Source organism: Crocodylus porosus, unplaced genomic scaffold (genome assembly GCF_001723895.1).
Source record: "Crocodylus porosus isolate Cpor-Errol unplaced genomic scaffold, CroPor_comp1, whole genome shotgun sequence".
Classification (NCBI taxonomy): domain Eukaryota; kingdom Metazoa; phylum Chordata; order Crocodylia; family Crocodylidae; genus Crocodylus; species Crocodylus porosus.
The window spans coordinates 84,397,605-84,417,167 of record NW_017728949.1 but is presented as its reverse complement, the minus strand read 5'-3'; the positions used below and the strand labels follow the sequence as shown (position 1 = coordinate 84,417,167).

At 40.4% G+C, this 19,563-nt stretch overlaps 1 protein-coding gene across 1 annotated transcript in view; it reads right to left on the bottom strand.

Annotated features, from left to right (window-relative positions):
* The window catches only part of MARCH7 (membrane associated ring-CH-type finger 7), a 32,206-nt gene that overhangs the window by 6,066 nt on the left and 6,577 nt on the right, over positions 1–19,563 (bottom strand). The window contains 7 exon segments of the mRNA XM_019554099.1: positions 354–463; positions 1,749–1,918; positions 2,158–3,271; positions 5,762–5,929; positions 10,019–10,190; positions 12,191–12,349; positions 18,600–18,756. Coding sequence (XP_019409644.1) covers positions 354–463; positions 1,749–1,918; positions 2,158–3,271; positions 5,762–5,929; positions 10,019–10,190; positions 12,191–12,349; positions 18,600–18,746 — 2,040 coding nt within the window. The 5' untranslated portion in view covers positions 18,747–18,756.

Genomic DNA, 19,563 nt, shown 5'->3' with positions numbered 1-19,563 from the left:
AAAAAAAAAAAACCCAAAAGCTAGATCACCACTCCTAGCCTGTCAAAACCACTCCTAGGTTCATAATTTGTCCTCTGCAGTTTCACCAATGGTACTGACAGACCAACAAAACTGAACAAGATTACATATACTACACACCTACTGAGGACTACATCAGAAGAAACTACAGTCAAGGTCCATTCCTTCTGTTAAACTAAAGGAGACAATTTCTGCATGTGAGCTTTATTTATATTAAACCCATGATATTTTAAAGAGATCTGATTTTTTCTTTTTTTCTTTCCAAATAAATTTTTTAAAAAGCTGTCCTCCCAGCACCAACCTGACACTTACCAAATTAGGCAAAATATACTAACTTGTTCATTTGCATGTGCCCTATAGAGCTCATGAATATCAAAATCCTCAAGATTAAGATGCAACTTCTCTTTACACAGCTCACAGGTAGTTACTGCTTCCAGTGAAGAACCTGACAAACAAAAATGACAAACCCTTATTATAACAGGATTTAGAATTAGACAGACGCATGTAACGTGATGATATGGTCTGTAACCATTCCTTGATTTGCTTTTCTATATTAAATTTAGGAAAAGAGAAAGCAAAGCTGATAGTAGTAGCATTGAAGTTCCTGTAGCAAACAGGTGCCAACAGTTAAATTCTAATGGAATACTTACTCTTCTAGCAAAGTTTACTTGTTTCATGTCTTATAATACAAATGTAACTTCTCATAACTCAGCAAAAACAGTCCTTAAAGTGTTAATTGGTCAATGCTATCCATATACATGTAATATGGAGAAGTGTATTGAAACAGAACATCCCTCAGATTGCTAACTAAAGTTAAAATAGATATCAATTCTATAGTAAATATCAAAATACAAGTTTTATATGGCAGTGTTGTTTTTTTTCAAAGCAGCAAGAACTGGACAGCAATACCACATTAAAAACTGTGGACATTCCTTTTTGCAGAAAGGTTTCCTAAAATGTTCACCTGCATGGTCTGCAACTGAAATACTTGCTTAAAATTCTGAGTATGCTGAATGCCAGTATACCACAAGAGGAGGGCATCATGGGCATATGTACACCTTGCACCGCAGCTCCAAGCACTTCTAAAAGTCCCTGGCACTGCAGCTCATCCATTTGTATAAATGGTGAAATGCACGTCAGCACTGAAAAAATGGCGGCGGTGTACTTTTGAACTAACACACATCAAAGGTGTTTTAGTTCAAAACCGCACTACTGCCATTTTCTCAGCACTGATTAATCAAGTCTGCTCCAATGCGCAGTGTTTCTGACACATCAACGCAGACAAATATATGTGTATAAATGCCCCATGTTTTACCAAGCTTACAATATAAAAAAGATATTGTTCCACAGTTCTGCTTATTCTGTCTCACTCTGCCTTGTTTGTGTCTTACAATAATCAGGATTGTATACTACTGAAGAAGAATACCAAGATATGCATAAGGAAATAAAAATACATTTAGAGTACTTCAACATTTTACCAGATAATCCTATCAACAATGAACTGTATCAGAAAACCCCAGCATTTTGGGATATACTGAAACCTATTTGCACAAAGCCAAACTTAAGAGTTGCCATGGAATCCCTTTAAGAATGGTCAACTGCTTTGTCCATTTACATTAACAAGGATTTGCCTGAACTTTACTGCAATAGTAAGTACTAGAAAGTCACTGGAATCCCCACCACATTTTCTATTTCATCTGGAAAAGCACTCATTCTAAAGTCTACCTTACCAGAGTTAATCTTGGACTGCAACCATTTTTTCATACACTCTTGGTGAACATACTGCAGACTTCCAGTGCATTTGCATGGTTCTATTAAGAGGTTCGTAGAAGATGCAGATGACATCTGGCAGATTCTACATAAGTCACCCTCTTCATCTTCAGAGTCCTCTAAAAGGAGGCTGAGTAAGAAGAAAGTGATTGTATCAGATTCATGTGACAGAGATATACCTAGTATTTTTCCAAGCTAACCCTTTCGAAAATTTTCCACAAACATAAAGGTGACTCAAACAATTTAAGAAAATGGTGGTATCACAGCTGGCAGGGAACTCTGCTGCACTTTTCAAACTTCAAAACAAAACCATTTTGTAAGATTCATCCAAGTAGGTTGTATGTTTTGGAAACAACACATCTGATTTACCTCTCTTTAATTTTCTGGAGTCTTTCAGGATCTCTTGAAGGGGGTATTTTGGATTTGTCATTTTCTTGCCCATCAGACAAATTCCAGCCTGAGGGAATAATATCTACAGTTATCATAAGATTGTCAGACAGACTGCTCCCTAGGGCTGGGGGCATTGCAAAGCGGAAGAGAGAGCCAGGAAGAATTCCAGACATTCCCGAACTACTTCTACTGTGGGCTGAATCTGGTGTGGAGGCAGTAGCTGTAGGGCTGCCAGATACCGCAGGTGTTGGTGGTCTATTAGAAGCACCTCCAGAAGAACCGCTGTGTGTTTCAGGAGGAGTTTCTTCACCTAACTCTCTTCTCCTGAAAAGATGTAATGACCTGGCAGGTACGTCAGAGGTAGAGGTTCTTGCAGATTCATCTCTTCCTTCTCTCCTCCTTCTGGAGAACAGTGGTGTACATCTGTTCCTTAAAGATGATGATAACCAAGACCCTGTATTTCTGTTTTCAGACTCTTGTCTATAACTTTCAGCATCTGAATCGGAGCTATGGTTTTGTGAAACCCCTGATAAACCCCATCTTCGTCTAAGAAAGCTAAATCCCTGAGAAGCTTCAGATGTCTGACTGTCTGGAACCTCAGGAACTGCAGATGCATTAGTACTTGACGGGGTAGAAGTCTGAACTCTTGGGATAACACGTGAATCCTCAGAATCTAATGATCTTGCATTTAACGATTCTTGGCTAGACCTTCGTGAAAAAAATGTAGATGACATACTAGAAGCTAAACGAGACAACAGCTGTCTGGTTGTACGCCTGCCTTCAGTATCGGATGTAGGCTCACTCAGTGACCTCTGAGAAGCAGTAACCCTTTCAGAACTGCTTGTAGAAGGAGTTTCCTCACTAATGGCAACAGGGGTAACTTCTGGCTGTATATTCCTTTGAGGAGACTCCATTTCCCTTGAAGAATAGCTGGATCGTGAAGAGCCCCTGCTAGAGTCTCTGGAGAATACAGATGGCTGCTGTTCAGAAGGCAACTGGCGGTTCATGGATGTGTTCAGCCGCAAAGTGCTCAATGAATTATCTTTTGGTCTTGCTCCCTGTGCATATGAAGAAGCAGGTCTGTCTTGAAGATCTATTATGACAGGAATGAAGAAAAATAAAATGACAAAATGCACACAAACAATTGTAATATTATCAAACAATTACAATGCAAGTCTAGGTTTATGTTGGACTTGTTTTTGAAGCCTAAAATTGACAGATTATGGAATAGTATTCAGTTTAGGTTGTCTTAGTGAAAAGAATTATATTGTTAAATTCCAGATAAACTGAAACCATCTCATTAAAAACTGTCAAGTTATGATTCAGCATTCCCTTATGTACAAATCCAGTTAATCAACACTAACAACCTGTATGTCACATTAGCACGTTTAAATTTAGCAAAAGCAAGCTGCATTTAAAAAACTGTTTTAATACCTGTTCCTCATTTTCCAACTTGATTAGACAAGTAATTTCAGTGAAAACTGTAAGAGTCATCAACATATCCAAAATGCATCTTTACAAATAAAATATCAACATTCCTTCCCTCTCCTCCAATATAAAAACATTTGATAATTATTTTTCCAGGTACATTACTAACAAAAAACCCTCAAAAGACAGTATATTTGCTTTGTAAACTGGTTCATTGCAAGACCACCTACAAACAGGAAATAAATTACACAAAAGCTGTAGTTACAAAAGCTACTTAAAACTTACATGTTACCAGTTACCTAAGGTTAGTAGCAATTCAGTTGGAGATCTTAAAGTGAACTAGGGTTTTAATCTGAATGTTCTAATTAGATTAATTGAAAAGGGAGAGTTTTTGTTTTTACTAAAGGCCTACCATAACTCTACTACTGCAAAAAAGAAATGCAAGTATTCTAGCTATAAAAATTAACTTAAACTATTTGATGAATTGTTAGCTAGCAGTTTAAGTTGTGTGATAATTTATAACTTATTTATACAATTCAAAGTTTCAGCTCTTAATTTAGTTTACAGAGGATCACATGAGCAATTATTTAGTATTATTGCTCTCAGCTGCTCAAATCTCCCACCTAAAACATCAATTAGTTTAACAGTCATGTGATCCATTCGGCCAATTACATTGTCATTTGTGAATCTTCTAATCAGCTAACCTTTTAAATGTTACCCTGCTGATTCTGTAGCTTGTCTTGAAGTGCTATGTTCAAAAATTCACAGAGTAACTCTGCAGACAATGTGGTGGCTGAAACATAGCTCCCATTCTATGCCAGAGTCCAAGGAAACCACCAGCAGCAGCAGCAGAAGTCAGTCTCCTTCCTTGGGAACAGCTTGGAAGACCACAAAGCTTCTTTTTAAAAGAAGTAGCAACAAGCTGAGCAACTGGGTAAGTAAGAAAGGTTTTCTTTTACTTCCCTTTTTAAAGTGATATTTAACTGCAGTTAACAAAAAAGGCCTCCTTAGCTTCCCTAAATATTCTACAACTAGAAACCGTCGTACTGTTCGGGGAGTTTCTGAATTCCAGTCTCTCATACAGGTTCCCCAACTGAGAAAAAACTGCATACGCAGAATCCCACTAAAAGTAAAATGCCTTGTTACTCAGTCATAAGAGTCCATATGTACTATGGCTGTTCAAACTTGCATTGTTATCTCTGTACAACTGCTGCTCTGACCTGAATAAACAATTGCGTAACCCCAGCAGTCTGGCCACCCAGATCACAGCGCAGAATTGAGGGCTAAGGGTTTAATTTCCTTTTAGCTTTCCCTGCCTGTGAGAATAGGGATTCTTCAGCATTATGAAGCTAAGCTGCATAAAAATCGTCTATGAAGAGGTGAGGTTAAGGAAGTGAGTAGCTTTTCTTTGAACAGATGGGACAGTTTTAGAAGACCACAACAGTTTGAACAGGAATTATAAAAGCCTGAACAGAGAGCCTGATACAAGGAGTATGTAGCTGCCCTAAAGCATTTGTCAGCTAAGACTGAAGCTTTTATTTCTGAGTTTGTTACGTTTGTTGTTAAGCCAACTTCAGTTCATCCTGGTTAAGTATATACACAACTGCCACAGTTACTTGTAGTTCAGCTTCACCCTAGTTTTTCTCTATATGTTGTAATCTTACAGTTGCGCACATTGGAAATCTTGGCAACTAAAGTGGCTGTATGAGAGATCTGACCAAATTCCACTAAGGTCACAAACAACTGAGACAGAAGACTACATGAGAACGTCTTTTTAGGAGTCAAATAACCCAATTCACTTTTATTCTTCCTTCCACTGTCAAATCTCAGTGAAAAGCAGGCTCGGAAGCATAAGGAATAGAACAGACATTAAAATGTTCAAATAAGGGTATTACTCTGCCATTATGTCTACCATTAAATACATACCAAAGCATTTACAAATCTAGATGAAGCTGCATTCAACTTAACTGCTGAAGAGTTAAAATCTATTTTTAGCTAAATGTTTAGTCAATTGAGTAAAAGAGCAAAGAAATTGGAAAGTATTATCTTTAAACAGATAGTAGACTTTACATGCAACATAAAACATGAAAGGAATAACTAAAAAAAAGTATGCAACCTATATGCTTTTGCAAACCTTCATCTGTATAATACTTGCATGTTGAAGATGAAAAGTCACCATTCCTGTGACTGTAATCCACAAGACTATTAGTAGATGGGTCTGTTCTCCTTTCTAACTCTCTCCTCTCTCTCACTAGCTCAGTTCCCAGAGTACCAAGTACCACTGATGAAGATCTGGGAACTTGACTATACCTCCACGTGGAATCTGAAAGCAAAAAAGAGAAAACTTAGACAAATAGGATTTTTATGGCCTTGGGTGCATCTATATGGGCATTAATGCGCTGCTGCTACTGCACATTAAGTTTAGTCCCTCTAATATGTGGTACTACATAAATGTGCAGTAGCTGGTGGGAATGTGCTGCAGCAATGGCTCATGGTCTTCTTGTGATGCTTAATGGGCTGCAGACTACTTCTACTGTGCATTAGCAAGTTTTTTGCCATGATACACTAATGCACAGTAGAATTAGTCTGCTGTGCCTTAAGTGTCTCATGTAGATGCACCTGTTATCACTGAAACCAGTCCATGCTCTACTCAAACAACTAGCTTGACTTAACATACTACAACAGGGGTGTTAAACATAGGCCCAGGAACTAGATTTAGCCCCTGATGTCTGAGACTGACCCCAGACGCAGCATACCATCCTGGTGCATGGGCTACACCTGGCTCTGCAGATGCTGCCTGAGCAGCACAGGGTCTGGTCCACATCAGGCCATGTCAGAGCTGGTCCAGCAAGGCACCACATGCAGTGCACTTCCCATGCTGGCCCCCTGGGCTGTAAATATTGCCCACGGTGATGGGTCTAGCCCACACACTGCCTTGAGCACAAGCCCCAGGTAAGGCCAAAGCACACTGCCTACAACATAGAAGGCTGGCACAGGGAGTGTGCTACATGTCTGATGGACCTTGTGCTGGCTCCAACATGGCCCAAACTAGCCTGCAGGCCAGCCAAAGGCCCACAGGGCTGAATGAGTTCAACAACCTTGTATGACAATACAAGGGAAGTGACTTGGTAAGCATTTCCATTCAGAAATGGCTTAGATGATTATAATTATAGCTTGTTTTACAAGATGAGCTATTCCAAGCTTAATTCTCAACCCATGATCAATTTCTTTTAGAAAGTAGTCTGACATGATGTGTTCTGAGAATTTTTTTTTTCCAGGTAACAGCTCTACCACCTAGGAACATAAAATGTACTTCATATGTGATATGGACACTTAAGGTTCCAAGCACGCTCTACAGAAATCTAATGTAATTAGTTACACTGATATTTTAAAAATACCCTTTTTTAAGCATGCATATTCCACATTACTGAAGTAAAACAGAGTAATCCAAGAAAGCAAGAACAAAGGAAAGATGTCTCAGATAGCTAATGATATCTTGTTAAGGGAAGCTGTTTCAGTAAATACTATAAATATTCTGAAGCTATATTATGAAAGGTGAATTTTCTTATGCATGTGACAATGCATTGCTATATACTATCGCAACCCTAAGCCTTCTGAATTTATTCATTATACACTGCCAATTTGGGATTTTCAAAATGAAAATAATAGGCCATCCATCTGAAAGCATACAACTGGAGATACAACTACTGATTGAAACTGAGATTTCTCTGTAGATTGATTGTAGGATCCAGCCTAAAGTTGCATCAGAATCTGTAATTCCTGGCGCTTTCCTCTAGTGACTTTTGGACCACAAAAGAGAGGACTGACTCCCAGAGGTTGAACTAACCATACAAGGTAAATTCAATCTGGAATACAGCAGTAGAATCCATTAACTTTAGTTAAAGTGTCAATGATAGTCTCTAGCCCTTTTTTAAACACAGTTGTTTGATACTAGATGTTTCTTAAATAAGCCATAACCCCTTTCCCATCCCAATACCAACATTAACTCTGCCCTGTAACTCTACACCCTAGGTAAGCGTAACTATGCCAGACACTGATCTCTTGTTGATTTGGTCTGGGTGCCTGGCTCCTGGGATCTTAAAATCTATATGACAGCTTTTACATGGGGTTGTTACCACCTTAAATCGCACCCATGAATTATATAGAATTTAAGTAAATTAGGAAGTATTCTGCATTTAGCAGGATTTTTCTAAAACTGCAAGGAACCAAATCAATTAACATGGCAAAAAGGGTACATACACTGTTTTAAAGCAATCCACTACTAACATGAGGCAAATGGATGGGAAGACTGGGATGTCATATTTCGCCTTAGCACTTACTTGAAGTGGAAGAGATCTGTTGGTACTATTAGTTTGTAGAGGCAGAGCAGTGACAGACAATTCCATGTATGTGCTATTGTGGTTCATGGGTAAGTTGTTTTATTTTCTACCTAGTGGTGAGGAGTATGCAAGTTGTGATCAGCAGGGATCCTGGTTTTGTTGCCCATGGAAATCTGTGGTTCTCTCTGTTTTCCCCATTTTTATCAGAGAAAAAACAGATTTTGCTTTTTAGAAGAGAAACCCATGGATTTCCTCCTTTTGCAAAGAGTTCTGCAGGCTTGCTAAGTTCCAGCCAACAAGAGGTGCTTGCAAAAAGGGGTGGGGAAATCCTCAACCCTGTGGGGAGGGAAAGGGGGGAGGGCAGGGCCCAACACACTCACTTACCAGAGGCTGCTTCAGGCTTACTCTTCTTGCTGGAAGTAAGTGAGGCTTGGGGATTGTGAAACAGGGCTGGAGGGGCAGCTGGCTAAGGGTGGAGGGAGCGGGAAGGCTTACAGCCAGCAAGACACTCTGGCTGGGAATAGGTTTGCAGCCTCTCCACTCTCAGCTGGATATCCCTGCTGCTCCCAGCTGGCTGCAAACCTCCCCACTCCCTCCAGCCAGCTTGGGCACTCCCAGGTGGGGAAACTCAGGCTGGGAGCTGGGGTTTGCAGTTGGCAGGAAGCAGCAAGAGTCTGCAGCCAGCAGAGCACTCTGGCCAGGAGCAGGCAGGCTGCAAACCCCCTCCTGGCCAGAGTGCCTGGCCAGCTGCAAACCCTGGGTTGCAAACACTGAGCTCCCTGCCCTGCTGCCCTCCCCCAGGTTCTCCAGCATGCAGCATGTGCAACTGGTATGGCAGGACACAGCAGGGCCATGCACAAAAGCTGCCTGCTGCTGCAAGCTCTGTGCTGCCCTAGCCACAATTCCTTTGTGTGCACAAGGGCAGTGAACATCTGCCCAGCCCCCAGCCCCCACACATCTGGGAGATGTGGGTCCCCCTTCCCCTCCAGCAGTGCATGCTGTTGTTGGGACCTGACCCCACCTGAGCCTGCAGCAGGCAGCAGCCAGGTGCTGTAGCTGCCACTGCCTTCTGTTGGGGGCGGGGGGCTGTGGACCTAGTCCCTGGCCCCATAGCCCTGGCAGCTGGGGACCCCATCCAGCAGGGCTGGGTGACATTTAATTTTAACCACAGATTTTGGGATTTTTAATCAGAGAATTTGTGTGGGGCTTTTTGTGTGTGTTTGTTTGTTTTAAATCATGGAAAACCAGGATCCCTGGTGATCAGTTCTGAAGAGAACCAGCATACTTCCTGGTAAAGCATGGATTGGGTTAACATCATTTGGTGTATTACTTAGTTGTGGTATATATCCATAACTTTCTAACTTTAAAAAAGCTCATTAAACCTCAGTTTCCTAGGTTTTATACTTACCCTAGAAAGCATGTGCACTAGGTATGCATTTACTGTTTAAATCCAGTATAGTTTAGTTTGCTCGAAAGAGAAAACGGAAAGGCTAAAATAAATGTCAGCTCAATGACCCCCTGGAAAGCTCTACTTTGGCCAGTAAAGAGAAGCTATCTTTAGTCCACGCTAACAAATTACTTTCCTCCTACATACCCACCCTTGCCCACAGTACTTCAGCCTGCTGAGATACTTAGTTATGTGGGCAGCACAGCTAGAGTATAAAGTATGAATTTTCTCATAAAAGAAATCCATTTAAATTTAGAGCCAGGTTGCAATTTAGTAAACAGCTGTGGTTTTATTTCTTAGAAGTTACACTTTATCTGTTAGGGTTGTTCAGGTCATCTTTAGTGCAAGCATAAAACTGTAGGGACAGTTTCTATTAAAAACTTATTGGGATGCAGTGTTATCTTCAAAATAGAGTTAATAGTCTTCTGGATGCTTTGGATAAGGCAAAGCCATTTTCATTTAACTACATAAAATGAATTTGTGTATTGAAGTTAATCTAGTATTAATTAGATACTTTAATATCTTGGAACATTGTAAATAATCTCAACTTTATATTCATTTTTATTCTGAACAGCAAGCTTTTTAAAGACATTGTAGAAATGTTGTTTAATAATGCATTTCTTACCTGAAATTCCATTCAAACCATTACTTCTCCCAGAAGAGGTAGATGTATATGAAAGCTTAGGTCTCTTTGAATCACTGTCCTGCTGCTGGTTATGTATTCTTGAATATGCTCCCTGAGTTCTCTCAGATTCACCATACCAAGTAGACGTAAAAGGAGAGGAGGAAGATGCAGACTGATTTTTTTTTTTTTTTTTTTTTTTTTAAATAAAAAAAGAAAAAGTTAGTAAGGGAAGTAGTTTTATGAGAGTGTACCTGCAATCCGAAGATTTAACATACAATATACCTACCAGGACATATGTAGACCCAGACTGATAAAGTCAGTCAATAATGTACTTCAAGAAAAGCATGTGGATCTTTAAGAAATAAAAAGACTTTGTGTACATTAGGACTTATGCCAGTACTGCTGATTAGCAGCCCAACTCAGGGAACTTTTCTTTATTCTACTGTTTTATAACAAAGACAGAGAACAATGCTGGGAAGCCATGTCTAAACCTCATGATGTTACTGGAACATCTGATATGATTTTTCATATCGCCTCATTTTTAAAGGAAAATTTCAATAATGTTAGGACTGCTTTTATTGTTCATAAACTGCTTTAACTGATCAATTCTATACTTTAATAGATAATAATATTCATATTGTATTTTTCCTCAAAACACTTATCTGTTTAACAACCTAAAGTTATTTTTAACTGGATGTTAACTGTCACTTTCAATATAACAAATGTAGATAGTATTTAACTTTGTGAGATCAACAGGGGACCAACATTTATTTCATGCTTTGGGCCAAAGTTGGATTTTTATGTGGATCTAGACACTTCTTGTGACGGAGCTAAAAACTAACTTACTGCAGTAAGTATAAAAACTACCTAATTTGGCCTGTTGAATAAGTCATATTGATTCCCATACTTTGCCACTAAAAACTATTCCAAAAATCAACAGTTTCAGAAAGTCTGGTACAATGTTCCTTTGTATTGGAATTTAATCTCTTTATTAAAAAAGCAGAAAGAAAGGCAGGGTGGCACCTCAGGCATTTGTACATATGCTTGCGTTGCAGCACCAGGCACTTAAGTGTTCAGTGCTGCGGTGCATGCAGTTGTGTAAGCAGCGAAATGTATATCAGGGCCGAGGAAAATGGCAGCTGTGCATTTTTATTTATTTATTTATTTATTTATTTAAATTAAAACACCTTGAAGGTGTTTTAGTTCAAAAGTAAAGTCACCATTTTCTGCATGCTGACACATTTCACCATTTATACCGCACAGCACAGCACCTGTTGGCTCGCATGTGGAAAAGACTCAATTAAATTGAGTCTTCTCCAACCCACCAGATCTCCAGCACATTGCAGGATTAAAAGCATGTGTATAAATGCCCTTAAAGACCGATTAGATAGAGAGGCATGAGCTTTTATAAGCAAGGACGTATTTGTCATATGCTAGGAAAGAAAGTGAATCTTAACAAGAAAACGTACCAGTTTGAAAAGCCTGCAGCGCCTACTACCTAGAGGTGTAGGCCTTTTATAAGCAGAGGCTCAGCTTGCATTCCGACTACATGTGCAGTCATTCACCATGTTTTCCCTTGAAGGTTGGCAGCCCCACACTATTTGTTTTCTCACCCATACTGACTGCCTTGAAAGTGCCTCCACCTTTTAAATTGCTGTAAGAAAACAAACACCTGTTTAAAGTGTAAGTTCTCTTGGCAAAGTTTCCAAACATCTCCCAATTTTAATAGACCACAAACCTTTCTACAAGTTTCTTGCTACTGGTCCCCACCCCCCGTCCTAGCTTTTTACAGCTTTAATATTTTAAAGCTTGCTTTCTTTAAATTTTTTGTGCACAATAAATTGCAAATAGCAATCTACGTATTTTGCAGAATGACTGGACAGGATTAAAGGACATTTTAGGCACAGATTTAAGGTCCCGGCTCCTGGAACCCAGGAAGATGGAAGAGCTGAGTTTCCACTTGTATCGTATCATACAAAGCAAACAAATTTTAAAGTATGATCGTAATTACTAATGGACCTAACTACATCATTCCCCTATCTTTCCCTTCCTCTTGAGATTTAACAGTTAACATGGGATAACTCTCAGATCTGAAAAATCTGCTAGTAGATGAGCAGAACCCCAGGGCCTCTTCAACAGAAGCATTTGGATATTTTATTTAAAAGTTCTCACCAATCTGCTTCTGCTTCCCAAAAATCTTCCAGACCACGGACGATCAAGTGTCCCTGAGTAGCGAGTTGGAGAGGAAGCAGTAAGTTTCCAAGGAGTTTCACGGGCTTCTCTCTCTCCAATCCCCCAATTTCTACTGGAACCATGCAACAGATGGGAGTCCTAAAGAACAATATATGTATCATATGCATCTTCTAAGTCAGTGGATGCCACAAATTAGCCCCACACGCTCCCCAAGTGCCACTCCCTTTCCCCTGCCTGATCTGATACTTGGCTTTTCGCTTCCCTGCCCTACCTACTATCATGTTGCCTGTCCCTTCCTCAGCCTGCTGTGTGCCAGACAGAGGCTACCTGTGCCACTTACAGCACCTGTGCCACAAGTTGGCCACCCCTGTTCTAACTCAAGGTGGCCTTCTTAGGCATGCTTTTTGTAGACTGGGTGTAGATTAAAATGGCAGTACCATGGGTCAGAAATGTAAAGCAAGCATCTATTCTTTGTGCAAAGCTTTTTACCAAGTACTCTGTAGGATATAGGGTGGAGACCCAAGAAGAATTTACTCTTTTTTTTTTTTTTTTTCCCCCCTGTCTCTTCCTAAAGACATGTTAGATTTCACAATTCACCTAATTAGGCTTGTTTCTCTCCTTCTGCTGAAGGATCTGAATGAAGTCTAATGCAACTATCACACAATTATCACCTAATGCAGCAATTTCAGTTTGAGGAAGTTCAAATCTATACCTCCCATCCCCCTTCATTTGCAAGGAGGAAAGAGGAACTTGAGGCTCAGGCCTGAATTTTGATACATTGCTAGTCAGATCTTCCAACAGTAAGAGAGTAAAAAGATCACATCCCAAGCATTAAAAAAATAAACTCTTTTGGCATCAAAGTAGTAACTGATGGCAAAAGCATGCTGTTTTATACATGCTCTGAAGAGTATTATGGCCAACATGCAATTGCTCATCAAGGACTACTAATGGCAGTGTGGACCTTGGATTAAAAGAGATTCTGTCCTAACATCAGGATGAACAAGGTTCAGCCAGACAGCAGTTTGTCAACTTCTAAGTAAAGATGGCTCATTAAAAAAGTAAGGCAATGCCTAACTAAAAGATTCATCATTTTTTGCTAAATTTGCATGAACCTTTTTCTTAAGGGTTTGTATTTCTTTACAGAATATGGAAGCATTTTTTTAAAATCTTTTTCCTTGCATCTCTTCATTCTGTCCTAAAAATACATCATTAGGCTATGAGCATAAAATACGTGCAAAGTAGAACATAGTAATTTTGCTTTGTATTACATAGCGAACTCTTACACACACTTCTTTTTGTTTACACTTCAATTCTTCTGCACTGACTAGCTAAAGGAACTATTTCAGAGGTCTGTTACACAAATTTAGAAGGCTCTCTGACACTACACTAAGGAAATTTTAGTACCCAAGTCAAAGTGAATTATTTGTTTTAAATGGGAGTCAGTAATAAAAATAATGTTCAGGTTTAAGTCTCTACTCTGTCCTGCCTCTCAAAGTTTTAGGATGGTGGTACCATGAGTCAGAAAATGTAAAATTTAAAAGCAGGAATTCTATTTTGTGCAAAGCTTTTTACCAGGTAGTCAATAGGGTGGAAACCTAAGGAGAACTGTCTGTATGAAGAGACAAAAAAAAAAAAAAAAAAGTCAAGCTATTCAGTTATAAATATTTTGGCTTCAGAGATTAGTTGGGTTTTTCTCCTGTAAGTGGGCACCTGCATTTTCTGTCCTCTTATTTCAAAATTATTTATTTTGGAAAAAAATAGTGTGCAACTGCAGAAGCTTCTAATGATATTTTGAGTTAGCCCTCAAAAGAAATCTTGAAATTACAGGCAACAGTGGAATTTGCTCCTTAAGATTTTGTAGATAGCTGTGGTTTTATCAGGATCAAGAGGCTGACTGTTATGCTGGCTTGGCTCTATTTCCAAGTACAAGCGTATACCATTTGTGATAAGTTTCACTGGCATAAAGTATTATCCATGTATAACAGATGTTGCCTGGAGAATGTAGGGCCTACACAGTGTAGTGGCAAAACCTAATAATAGTACTCAAACTTAACCAGGGGAAGGGCAATGATGTTAATATTCAAATATGATCATTTTCTCTGAGTAAACTGTAAATGTTTTATATTAGCCATAACTACGTCACAGCAATTTATGAGTACCAATAAAAAGAAGCATGTACTAGGTGACCCACCCACAGTTTTGTCATGAATTGCTAGCACAGTTAATAGCAGAAACAGGTATTCTAGCTCCCAGTCCAAGCCACAGACCTGCAGTCTCCAACCCATGGCTCAAAGGCAACATGTTTTTAACAGCCACAGAAAACTAGAAAGTTAAAACTAAAGCTAACAAGGACAAGAATGTATGCTGTTGTCAGCAGTGCATTACCTGCCTAGTACTGTTTCCCACAGGCCAGTAAAGGTTGGGACCTGCTACCATGGACCACACTGCCTTTCTATGAATGAATGTGTTTTAAAATGTTCTAATTTAAGCCTATATTAAACATTCTGTCCAGCCAATATACATTCAAAGTCACGCGTACATTCCAGTCTTCTGTGCATAATGCATGGCTGTACACCGTTTGTGATAAATATAACCATATGATCCACATTTTAAAAAAAATCTTCATGTAACACGATGCCTGTGTGACATGTCAACATGTATTGATTTCCTGACTGCTGGATCTAAAATTATGAGCTTCTGCTGGCAGTTAAGGCCAGATTTGTTGGGCTCAAAGGTTGAAGTGGATTGGCATTTCTGTATTCCTGCCACACAAGGGGGAGGGAAATAGTACCAGTGTTGTTTATAGGAGCAGAATCAGTACAGCCAGGGTACATTGAGCCAAATAACCCTGAATAAGCATGCTGTTTACAAGCCCCAAAATTTAAATGGTTGAAGTATTTTGATCTGCAATAACCATATCACTTTCATAGCTGTAAACAGAGGTCAGCAGAATTTCTCCAGTCATTCTTAAGCACTGCTTTTTTCTACATGCTATTAGCTTGATTAGAAAGTGTAAAGATCTTCTGCTAACCAGCTACCTGCAACATCTAGTGCTGATCAGATATCTTGCTAAGCATGTATATTTCCTGTAAAATGAGTCAGCCATGAAAAACCTACTGCAATTTAGGAAAGAACAGCCCATAATACTGCCACCTTGTATAATGATTTAGTTCCTCAGAGCAAGAGAATAACTAAATGTAGCATTAGAGTACTTCTATTTTTAGACTTCTTATGCTGCTAAGTTACCAAAAGATGAGACTAGCACCCATAGTTATTCTTCTCCTGCAGTTCCCCACATTAGACAATACCTCCTTTTCATTTAAAATAAAAACCCATTAGCCCTTAAGAGCAGGCATAGGAGAGGTATGCCACTAACTGTAAACCTTCAAGATAGTTTAATAAAGATGCATACAGGACAAATACAATTCTGTGGGCACCTGATGAGAGGTATAGGAGTACTGTATACCGCAAACTTATGCGTGGCAATGAATGTGAAGTAAGTGGAAATTTTAAAAAACTCCTCAGCCTTGTACCGTTTGTACCCTCAGGATAATTCTTGTGAAGTGGTCTGCCTTTGCATGTATGCCATGTTGCACAACACAACCCTAAATGAGGCCTCCGAGATATGACTGCAATGTAAAAACTTATCCTTATCCATGATGTAGTTAGACCTCTCTATATATGCACCTGAAACCGAGAGGCAAAACCACTTGACTTAAGACTTCTGTTTACTCTGACTTTCTTAACATAATTAACCCTTTGTCCAGATCTCTCCTTTGCATTTCCCAACAATAGCTGTAGATCTTTGATGAAGCTGACTGTCCTCAGGAAAAGATAATTGGAAAGGTTGTATGTAAAGGGGATGATGAATGGTTGCCATTCTTAAGCAAGAGCCTTCATACTGTAAGTTAGTAACAGCCTAGTTACACTGCAGTATTTGGAAGTTTAGATCATTGTTAGGTGTGATTGCTGGGTGGAGTAAAAAGTACATCCTGTCAAGTGGCTCAACTTCCTTGCTTTTGTGGGTTTCTGTAAGATGGCTGTGTAGCTTCTTTGTCTATATTACAATGAAACGCAGGTCATAATTTCTTACACTTGCTTATGTTGCGAGAGATACTAGACGTGCTTTAGGAACAGGAGAAATATTCACCATTTGAAGTCTGTCAGCCTGCATCTATACAGAAGTCCTTCAGTGTTGCAGAATTAAAAACAATAACTAAAATAAATAAATTAGAGAAAACAATAGCTTCTAACACTGAAGACAGTCCGAGAGTCAGGTTGGTTGGTGGGGTGGGGAGGGGATGAATAATCAGGCTTGTGTGTACAGCACAAATATTGCTATAACATGCATGGCTATCAAGGACCACCCCCACAAAAGACTCCTATAAGGAAACTGTCCTTTGCATGGGACCCACATCTCTCTCTCTCTCAATGCTGTCTTACTTTTTATTGGTTCAAACTAAATCTAAAAGCTTCAGAGAGAGCCCAAATTTAAATACTTCCTCCTAAAGGTATTGGAGAAATCATACAAAAAGACAAATCACTATTTGGGTTTAATCCTTGGCAGAAAGTTTTTTTTTCTAGTTTACAAGACAAAAATCTTCCAACTGCAACTCAGCCTTATGCTTTACTTTCATGGCAGGCAAATTCTAGTTCTGTTGGCATGCTACTAAAGCTCAGACTTGTGGCACTAGCTGTTTCTGGTGTGGCACTATAACTTTAAGACCTAGAACTTATCCACCTAAAGAGGTATATAAGAATTGTTTCCCTTTCCCTTCTCCCATAATGAAATCTTGGGAAAGCACAGCCACTGGCACATTCACTGTGTCTGTTACAGTCTTCAGTTAAGATAAATGCTGCTGGTCAGTAACAGACTGATTTATTATTGGTTTTAGAAAAAACAGTTTTTATGTCATAAATGAAGTTCTGTGATACACCAATACCAAAGCTTTTTGTACCCAACCCAACCATTTTCATCTCCCTCTTAAGCCAGAAAACCCCATATTTGCCATTCTTCAAATGTGTCACCTTAGGATTCTGTATACCAGGATTGCCATCCTGTTGGGCAAAAGATCTGGAACTATTTAATGATGCTTCTTTTTCAATAAGTAACTTTACCATTTAGCTAAACAAGAAGAGGCATGAAGACATGGTAATACAAAGCACACAGCACTGCTCATCATCATCAACTACCATAGTCAAAACCTGGTATTTTAAGATTACTCATGAGGGGGGATTCTTGAAGGATGCAAGAAGGATTAGCGAATCTAAATTCCTTACATTTCTCTGGGTCAGGGCTGTCCAACTGGGGGCCACATGCAGCTCCTGAGCCAGGCTGCTACAGCCAGGATCTCTATGCTCCCCTTCCTTTTTCGGTTTTCACTAATGGTACCCCAATGAAGATTTTCTGGGCTGATACCAATGGCCGATTATTGACCAGCTGTATTAGCCAATACTGATCCGATTACTGATATGCAGCCCTGCATCTTGAAAAGCAGCATCTAGCTAGTAAGTCTGTTGGAGGGAAGGGGCATGGGGTAGGCCATAGCCCCCCCCCTCCCCAGCACTGCCCCCACCCGCCCAAAATCCTGGGCTAGCCCCACCACTGACAACTAGCTGATGCAGCCCCAGCCCCAAGCCTGCAGCAGGCAGCCTGCCCTTACCCCGTGCACAGATCTGGGGAACATGTGCCCCCCATGCCTCCCCCAGGGGTGCACAAGAACCCCTCCTCTCACTACCTGAATGAGCCACTCACAGCTGTCCCACACTCTGCCCCACCCATACAGCACCTGCCCCAGCCCCACTCCCTCCCTCACTGGAAGGGGGGGGGGGCCTTGCACCCCCCAGGCCACCCCCGGGAAGGGGGGGGGGGCCTTGCACCCCCCAGGCCACCCCCGGGAAGGGGGGGGGGGCCTTGCTTCCCCCCCTCTCCCCAGACTTACCAGCTGGACACTGCTCTCCAAGCTGCTAGGCTGCCTTCCTGGCCACACATGCATGCAGCATTTACCAGCAGCATTATCAGTCACAACACCCAAAAAAAAGCCAACTGCAGATAATTTAATTTTCTTTTTATTGGCACTGATATGATATAGACTGACGTATCAGCACACCTCTAGTTTTCACTTCCTCCTCTCACCCCAGGGAGTGGAGTGGCACAGCTCATGGCATGGTACAGTAGCTGGAGATGGAAGGGGGGAAGCCAGGGCCCAGAGCCTGTGCAAGTGCATCCCCTGCTAGTGTAGCTCACATGGCATGCAGCCCCCAGCCACTTAAGAGCTGAACAGCCCTGCTCTATGTATTTAGTTTTAGTGAGCCAAAATGGATAGTTGATTCTGAAGAGCTAAGTAAAGAAAGTGTGATTGCTGAAAGTTAATATAAAATGCATTACCTGACATCCAGATTCCAGTCTCAATGAAGAATCTCTTGCATCATATGCATCATTTAAACTGCTTCCAGCCAATGTTCTAGCGCTTAAAGAAGAACTGGAGGGCTGAACAGAGATCCTTCGGGGAATCCTTGAGGGTTTAGACTCCATTCTCAGACTTCTGCATGAGAACAAAATTCCCTTTATTTAGAAAACAGGGGATGGAAAGTGCATGTAGGGGACACAGCTATTTTAACAACTCAGGAATTTCAGTTATTGTTGCACATCCACAGCAAACTAGTCTTCCTCAACTTCAGCTACCTCCTAGTATGGATAAAATCCAAACTCCAGCTCCTAAAGACAGAATCTTTCACTCCATTTTTAAATCTAAATGCTTTAGTGAAGTAGTTCTCAACCTTGTTAAACACAAGGCAACTCTCAAAAAATATCAGATCTTAACTTTCACTCATTTTTTGACTATGGAAAATTAATAGTGCAATTCTTCTGTTGCAAAGCATATAGGAACCACAGCAGGTCAGAATGTGTTTGACACTATGCAATCCTGTTTTAAATCTCTGGGTTTGTGAATCATATGTAGGTGTCTGCACACCTAACAAGCGATAAAATCGCATGGCACCCCACATCATCCTTAAAAAGATCTTGCAGCACCTTGGTTGAACATCTCCGCTCTACTGCAAGAGTTAATGTCTACTACAATAGGGATGTGAATGGTTAAACAATTACTCATTTAACCGATAAGCCCAGTGATAACCAGTTATAGCCAACCAGTTATCATTTAACAAGGGGCAGGGTGCAGTCTGGCAGGAAAAGCGGGAAAAGGGGAGCTGTGCAGTACCCCAGCAGGAACTAGAAGGCAGCAGGGCAGGCAGGAGGAACTAGTACTTATACCTGGGCTCTGCTGACCCCAGCGCAGCCTTCTGTTGCCACTGCTGGTGGCATCCACATGCCCCCCCCGCCCCCCCCAGCT